Source organism: Cebus imitator, unplaced genomic scaffold (assembly GCF_001604975.1).
Source record: "Cebus imitator isolate Cc_AM_T3 unplaced genomic scaffold, Cebus_imitator-1.0 Scaffold260, whole genome shotgun sequence".
Taxonomy (NCBI): domain Eukaryota; kingdom Metazoa; phylum Chordata; class Mammalia; order Primates; family Cebidae; genus Cebus; species Cebus imitator.
The window spans coordinates 3,067,650-3,076,567 of NW_016107575.1; the positions used below are offsets into that span (position 1 = coordinate 3,067,650).

General features: G+C 35.7%; 1 protein-coding gene across 1 annotated transcript; it reads right to left on the reverse strand.

Annotated features, from left to right (window-relative positions):
• Window positions 1-5,848: 5,848 nt before the first annotated feature.
• Window positions 5,849-6,849, reverse strand: TAS2R38 (taste 2 receptor member 38). The gene is given in 2 exon segments (XM_017499780.2): window positions 5,849-6,072; window positions 6,075-6,849. Coding segments are annotated over 2 exon segments (999 nt in total).
• Between the last annotated feature and the right edge of the window lie 2,069 nt (window positions 6,850-8,918).

An 8,918-nucleotide genomic window follows, 5' to 3' on the forward strand; every position in this document is an offset into this window, starting at 1 on the left:
TTTTTTAATGGAGTCTTGCTCTGTCACCCAGGCTAGAGTTCAGTGATGTCATCTTGGCTTACTGCAACTTCCACCTCCAAGGTTCAAGCGATTCTCCTGCCTCAACCTCCTGAATAGCTGGGATTACAGGCGCATGCCATGATGCCCAGCTAATTTTGGTATTTTTAGTAGAGATGGGGTTTCACCATGTTGGCCAAGCTGGTCTCGACCTCCTGACCTCTGCCTCCCAAAGTGCTGGGATTACAGGCTCTTGAGTCACCGTGCCTGGCCTAAATTAGTCTTTTAAATCATGTACAAAATAAAATGTGGAGCTACAAACTAACTAAATTTACAATGATACTAGATTTTAGACTTATATTTTTTAAAAGTGTATTAGTCCCTTTAATCATGCAGAGAACAAAAAGTGGAGTTACAATCTTGTTACAAACTTACACTAGCTTTTATCACTGCCCATGTAGCTTTATTAAGGTCTTTATTTTTTTCATACAGCTTTGAATTACTATCTAGTGCTCTTTTGTTTCACCTTGCAGGGCTCCCTTAAGCATTTCTTGCAGAGCAGTTATGGTGGTAATGAACTCTGTCAGCTTTTCTTTGTCTGAAAATGTCTTAATTTCTCCCTCATATTTGAAGGACAGTTTACTGAATATAGGAGGATTGACAGTATTGTTTTTAGCACTTTGAATATATTGGTCCAGTGCCTTTCTCTTAACAGACATATTTGAAAAATAAAGAGATATTTGAAAATAATAGGATAGAAATATTAACCAAGTGATATAGTTTTCGTATCACTTGGTGTTGTTCTCTCTAAATCTCATGTTGAAACATAATCCTTAATGTTGGAGGTGGGGCCTGCTGGACTAGGTTTAAACTGTGAGGGCAGATCTCTCACGGCTTTCTGCTTTCCTTACGATAGTGAGTGAGTGCCCACCAGACCTGGATGTTTAAAAGTATAGCGCACCTCCCCTCCCCTCTCTCTCTTGTCCTACTTTTGCCATGGGAGATGCCTGCTCCCCCTTTTACCTTCCGTCATGATTGTAAACTTCCTGAGGTCTCACCAGAAGCAGATGCTCTCTCTGTGCTTCCTGTACAGCTTGCAGAACCATGAGCCAATTAAATCTCTTTTCTTATAAATTATCCAGCCTCAGGTATTTATTTATAGCAATGCAAGAATGATCTAACATATCAAGGAAACTAAAAGCATATGAAAGCTAGAGTGATTATTTTAATATCAGTCCAGGTGAACTTCAAAGCAAGTATTATGAGAAATAAAGGTAATTTTAAATTATTTTATAATTCTAAAATTATAAAAGGGTAAATAAATCAGGTAGGCATAGCAATTATAAACATGTAAGAATTTAATAGTAGAGCTTCAAAAAGGATAAAGCAAACACTGACAGGACTACAGAGAGAAATAGACAAATCCACAATTGTGTTGAAAGATGTTTAAACTTCTCTCTCATTATTTGAGATTAAAATAACACAAAAAGTCAGAAAAATGTAGAAGATCTAACTAACAGTATCAAACAGCTTGACCTAATTGATAGTTATGGAGCACTATATTCAACCACAGCATATCTTTTTCAAATACACATTAATTATTCACAAAGACAATATGCTGAGCCACAAAGTAAGTCTCAATAAATTTCAAAATATTGAAATATTATAGAATATGTGTTCTGATAGCATTAAATTAGAAATTAGTATCAATAAGACATCTAGTGAAGTCCCAAATTCTTGGAAATTAAACAATGCAATTCTAAGTAAAACATGGGTCAAACAACAAATATAAAGTGTAATTAGATAAAAGTTCAAACTGAATAAAAATGAAAATGCAACATATCAAAATTTGTGTGATACAGCCAAGATGTGTTGAGCAGGAAACTTAAAGCTTAAGTGTTTACATTAGAACAAAAGAAATTTTTAATTGTTGATCAAATTCTCTGCCTTAAGAAGCTAAAGCAGGAAGAGAACTTAAGAAGAAATAAAATAATAAATAATAGAACATAAATAGGAGGAAATAAAAGTAGAGAAAATCAAATGAAAACAAATATTGATTGCTTGTAAACATCAACAAGTTGAAGAATCACTAGCTAAAACAATAAATAAAAAGAGACAACAAAGTAATCAAAATTGAGAATAAGGGAATAGGGAAACATACTACAGACATTAAATGTCAATTAAGGGACATTCTGATCAAACTTATGGCAAAAAGTTAAAAACTTAGATAAAATGGACAAACTCCTTGAAAAATGAAACCAAAATAGACACAAGAAGAAATAGAAAATCTTAATAGTACTATAGCTATTAAATAGGTTGTAATTATTAAAGAAATACAAACCTTTGTGAATAAAAAACTTCAGGTCCAAATGGTTTCTCTGGTGAATCATATCAAATAGAGAAGAAATAATACTAATCTTACACAAAGTTTTAAGAAAATAAATATGGAAGGAATGTTTTCTAACTTGTTTCATTAGGCCAGAATAACTTTGTCACCAAATCTTGACAGATATGCAATTAAAAAAAAAAACAAAAAGAAAAATAGAGGTTAGTATTTCACATAAATATATATGCAAAGATCCTTAACAATATATTAGCAAATAAAGTAGAGAAACATATAAAGAGAATAATACACTATAACTAAGTGAGGCTTATACCAGGAATGTAAGGTTTATTTAGCATTCCAAGATTAGTCACTGTAATTCACCATGTTAACAAAATGGAGGAGAGAAATTGTATCTCAATAAATACAAAAAATTTTTAAATAAAATTCAATACTCAATGATAAAAATTTTTAGCAAAGTAGAAATAAAAATAGGCTTTTAAAATCTGATAAAGGGAATCTACAAATGACCTACAGTTAACATTATATCCAATGATGAAATAGTGAATATTTTTTTCCTAAAAACAGGAACAAGACCAGAATGTATATTCACATTAAATCTAATCAGTACTACACTGGAGATCCTAGCCAGTGAAATAATTTTTTTTTTTTTAAAAGGGCATACATATGAAGAAAGAAGAAATAAAATTCTTTATTTACTGATGACATTATTAAGTATAAAATTTCAAAGAATCTTCAAACAGCTACTAGAACCAATATATTAATTTAGAATAGTTTTTTGTAAGATAACAGTTAACATACAAAAATCAATTGTATTTTTATATTCTGGAAGCAAATAAATAAAAATTTAAACCACTCTATATACAATAACATTATAAAATATTAAATACTTAGGTATAATTTTATCAAAAGACCTCTACATTAAAAATTACAAAACATTGCTGAGATAAACTGAAGACAAAAAATAAAGAGATATGTTTGTATGTTTTCAGACTGAATATTTTTGAAATTTTAAAACTTACCAGTAATCTACCATAATCAAAAAGTGAGGTATTGGTTAAAGGTTGAACAAATAGATCAAAGGAACACAGTATAGAAACCAGAAAAAGATTCATGCATATATAGTCATATGATTTTCGACAAGAGTTCATCAATTAAATTAGAAAATAAAAGTCTTCAATAAATGGTATTGGAATACTTAGATAGACATATGAAAACAGCAAAGTTCAGACCTACTTAATACTACACATAAAAATTTAAGATGAATTATATTCTCAAATATAAAAGTAAAAATGATGAAAATTCTAGAGAAAATCATAGAGACTATTTTTGCATGTCAGAGGCAGGCAGATATTCCTTAGAGCAGACAGAAAAAGCACAAGCATTGTAGAAAAAAATGACACTAGCTTTTATTCAAAGTCATAATTTCTGCTTATGAGCATACTATTAAAAAATGAAAAGGAAAACCACAGTCTAGGTCAAAATATTCACAATACATATATCAGAAAAAGGACTTGTATACAGAGTGTATATGTTATATATTTTCACATATATACATATATGTATGTATATTTGTGTGTGTGTATATATATATATACACACATGAAACAAATTACTACAAATCAATAAGACAACTTAATATGAAACAGTTGTGGATATATATGAGTTGTGTAAGAATACATATATATATGATCACACATACACAAACGCTACAAATCAATACTCTTACAAATCAATAAAAAGATAACTCCATATAAAATGGGCAAACAAATAGTTACTTTATAATAAAAGAAATACAAATAGCCAAGAAGCACACAAAATTGTGCTCCATATCATTAGTTAGAAGACAAATGCAAATGGAAACCACAATGAGATACCATTTCATTTCTCACTAGAATGGCCAAAATTAAAAAGACTGACAAACACCAAACGTTGATGAGAATGTGGAACAGCTCTCCTACATTATTGAGGGGAGCATAACATGTTAGAATCACTTTGGAAAACTCTTGAACAGCTTTTATAAAGTTAAATAAATATAAACTTTATGACACAGTAATTTCACTCCTAGGTATTTACCTGGGAAATGAAACTGCCTAGAGGGAAATGAATTCTTCAAGAATATGTATAGAAACTTTATTCACAGTATCCCCACACTGTAGGCAATGCAAATGTTCAGCAATAGTGAGTAGATAAGCAAGCAGTGACTCATAATATTATGGGTGAACCTCAAAAATGTAATGTTAAAAATAAAGCCATACAAATAAGCATATGAAAAGATGCTCCACCTCTACACCAACAGGGCATCTAGAACAGTGGATCTCAACATTGGCTGCACCCTGAAATCACCTGAGGACCATTAAAGAAAAAGAAACCTCATTTCGTCTCGAGAGACTTGATTTTATTGGCCATATTTGGCTGGGACGTTGAGATTTTTTAAAAGCCTCTTAGGTAATTTCAATGTGCAGCCAAGAGCGAGGACCTATGTCTTTGAGGGAAGCCTAAGACAACTTCAGTGTACACAAAGGAAAGGAAGCCAAATGAAGCTGCATATTTTGTAGCCACTGGAGGTGAAGAAATGGCTAAATTTTGGAGGAAAACTGAGATGAAGTATTAGATTAAGACCAAGTGCCTGAGAGGAGGAAGGAGTTCTCTGGCCCCACAGCTGACAGAACTAAGAGCCTTGGTGGTGAGCTCTTAACCGCTGTGAAGCCTATCAAGATTTAAATGTCTGGCATATCTTGTTTTCTCCTGAGTCTTTCCGTACCTGATTTGAGGAAAGACTTCCTGGCTGGGTTCCTGTGCAAAGAGACAGAGAAGGCTGAATCTCTACAAACATATGGCATTCAGGTCACCTACTGAGCAGATCTGCTGCTCTTCCAGCATTATAAAGTAGGTCAAAGTGCATTTTCTGAATCAGTGTATTTTCAGACAAAATGACCTCTGTCTTCTTGTAGCTGAAGTTATGTGGTACCTCTTGAATCTGAAATTATGACATAATTTTTTTCCAAGTTTGTCTTTGTTTCCATGAAAATTGTGGAGTTTGAAGAGGATTATATACTTCTTGCAGTAGTGAGTATTTCCAAATATGATGCTAGCGTCAGTCCTGAGAAAGAGGTTTAGCAGTCATGTTAAAAGCCGAACATATTATCTTGGGATTTGGATATTATTTTAGAAGAGGTGATTTCTCATGGTTTGATTCATACCAATAATAAGCTATAGTATATAAAGGATTTACACTGAATACCTCACCTAAATATTTTGTTCATTTTAAGAAAATAAACCTGGGACACCAACAACATTATTCTTGCCTAGGCCATGTATAGTGCATAATTATTTTATTCAGCTATAAGTGAATTCATTGATACAAACTAGAGAGACTTTCAGTTATGTTTTACAGAAGAAATCGGGAGGCTTAGTGAGGAATCAGAGTTGTATTTCTGAGGAATCAGAGGCATGTTCATGAAGACTGTCAGGCGTATGAATGAAGAGCTCATTTCATGTCTGTTCTCAGCACAGTGTCCTGGGATCTGCCTTGTGGTCAGCCCTTACCTTCAGGCTGCTCTGAGCCCAGAGCAGAACGGTTGTCACAGCTCTCCTCAACTTGGCATTGCCTGAGATCAGGATGGCTGCATGGCCAGAGGGACAAGCTGCCATTATTCCAACACAAACCATCGTACCTATTTTGTTGCGCCACAGAAACAGTAGGGGCACTGAGATGAGGGCAGTACAGATGACATCACAAAAAAGCAGAAAAAGGAAACAAGAGATTTGAGGGCTTTAATGTGGGCCTCCAGGCTGGGGTCACGAGAGTCTCTGGTATGGACCTTCATTGTCCTCATGTGCCTTCCCAGGGAGACAGTCAGCATCCAAGAAGAAACCAGAAACAATAGGAAAGGAGGGACAGACCACAGATAGCAGATGAGAAAGGAATAAAATAAGTTGAGATCTGTAATCTGCCAGTTGAGTCTTGTATTGTTATTCATGAATAGCACAGTTGTGACTGTGAAGTGAAGTCTGCTAAAAAAGTCCCAAACACAGATGACGGTGCAGATGCAGGAGCAAAGGATAATACCCAGGAGCATGTGGGAGATCTTCCTGGAGACCCATCTTGCCAAGCAGATCAGGAAGGTGTGAGAGAAACGGATGAGCTTAGAGCAGTAGAGGAGGCTGAGGCAGGTGGCGAGCCAGAGGTTGGCTTGGTTTGCAATCATCCACAGCATGATGATGGCTTGGTAGCTGTGGTTCAGTGGCTCTTTCATCTTCTGGAAGTGGGTAAGCTGGACGGCACTCAGGAACAGCAGTCCATGCAGGAAAAGCCGGCTGATGCTGAGACACAGCAGCACACGATCACAGTTGTTCAGTGGCTGCCTCTTCACTATGTCCCAAAAATTCACCAAGAAAATGAAGGCATTGGTCAGAAACCCCACTGCAAACTCCAGGACTGAAATAAACAGAAATGTACTTTTGACTACATAGGACACAGTGGATGTAGAAGTTAGAATCAACATGATGTCTCTTCTCTAGCTGGCTAATCTTCTCTACTTGGCTAATGTTCTCTAGTTGGCTAATTTGAAGGCCTAGATGCCACCCAGTGCAGAAAGGTAAATGTACATTCCAAGCCAGAATCCCTTCCTTCACAAAGCATCCAGCTCTTTCCCTAGATCTATCCCGAAGTGAGTGCATAAAAGTTCTGGCAGGAATCTTAGAGGGATGTTGTTTCTCTAGAACATCTCTTGGATACGTATAAGAGCTCATCGTAGGGTGGAAGACTAACGGTTCTATCTTTTGGGTGATGCAGGATTAATAAATCCAGGTGTTGCTGTACAATGGCCTTCCCAGAGGGCCACAGCACAGCATCAGTGGTGCAAACAAAACATAGCTTCAGTTTCCCAAATTCGGTTTTGCATGCCCATCTGGACCTGTGTGGGTGGAGAAGAGAACAGGATTTGCTTACGGGTTTTAAGGAAACCTGCAGCAGGCAAAGCAGATATTCTGGTGATAATCAGGTTTGAAATAGAGTCTCTTTCCATTTGCATTCCTTCTTTCACCTGTGAAGCAATGACTCTTATCACAGACTGCGTTTTTAATATAGACAAACGCATGGTTCCTTTTAAGGTGTCAGTGAATGACTGCAGTTTATTTGCTATTGCCAAAGGTTTCATGCAACCATCATTATTATGCCAGGCACTCTGCTTGATAAGGAGACTATTAACACAAACAAGCCTAGCACTCTGCCATGAAGGGAGAGGAAAGGGGGCATAGTTGGCTTGGATTATTACAGAAGCCTTTTTATCTGCTCTCTGTGCCTCCCAACTCTCTTACTCAATTTTTCACAAAGCAACAGTAGCAATCTTGATAAGATATAATGTAGAGCCTGTCATTCCCCTGTTTAAACCTTTCAGGGCCTCTGAACTCACTCACTATTGTTAAAAGAAAAACCTTATCCAAATTAAGTTTAACAGAGTTTAATTGAGCAAAGAACAATTCATGAATTGGGCAGCCTCCAGAGCCAGAGCAGGCTCAGACACTCCAGTGCAGCCATGTGGTGGAAGATTTGGGGACAGAAAAAGGAAAGTGATGTACAGAAAATGGAAGGTACAGAAACAGCAGGATTGATTACAGCTTGGCATTTGCCATAGTGGAACACAGTTTGAACAGTTGGCCACCATTGATTGGCCAAAACTTGATGACGGGCACAAGAGTAGGCTATGGTCTGTCTACAAGTCCGTTTAGGTTATAGTTCATAATGTACAGAGAAACCTTCAGGCCGAACTTAAAATATGTAATGAGGTAGCCTTAGGCTTAGCTTGATTTAATACTATAAAAAGCTAAGTTCCTACAGTGGCCTACAGGTCCCACATAATCAGAGCCTCTGTTCTGCTCAGATGCCAACTTCCTCTCTGTCTCCACGCCAGCCACATGGACCTCATTCCTGTTTTGTGAATTCACCAAGCACCCTCCTACCACAGAACCATTGAACTTGCACTTTCCACTCCCTGAATTATTTTTCCTTTACGTCCTCCCATGTCCCACTCTTTCTAAAAAATCTCCTCTCAAAAGTCATCTTATTAGAGAGACTTTCCCTACAAATTGTATCCCTTGCCCTATGAATTGTATCCCATGTAATATTGTTAAATATTAGATGCATACTGTAATATTTAACCTGTTTTACACTTCTGCACATATTCAATTATTACCTATACCCACCATCCGCCACTAAAAATTTAAGTTTCATGGGGGTATTTGTTACTTAACACATATTTTTGAATGAATAAAATTTTCATAAACGAAACATTTAGTAGTCTATAGCACCCCCACAGGTTATATTTATAACAATGTTGTATTATATTTTTAACATTCCCAGAATTATATTCTAACATACATGTGTATAATTTCTGAAGTCTAACTTTCTCCCCTTTTAAACATTTTTTTCAGAGTTGTTTTTTTTTTTAATTTTAAAAATTGGAAATATTTTATTTTCCCATTTATTTTATTGCATTTTAGGTTTTGGGGTACATGTGAAGAACATGCAAGATTGTTGCATAGGTACACACGTGGCAGTGTGATTTGATGCCTT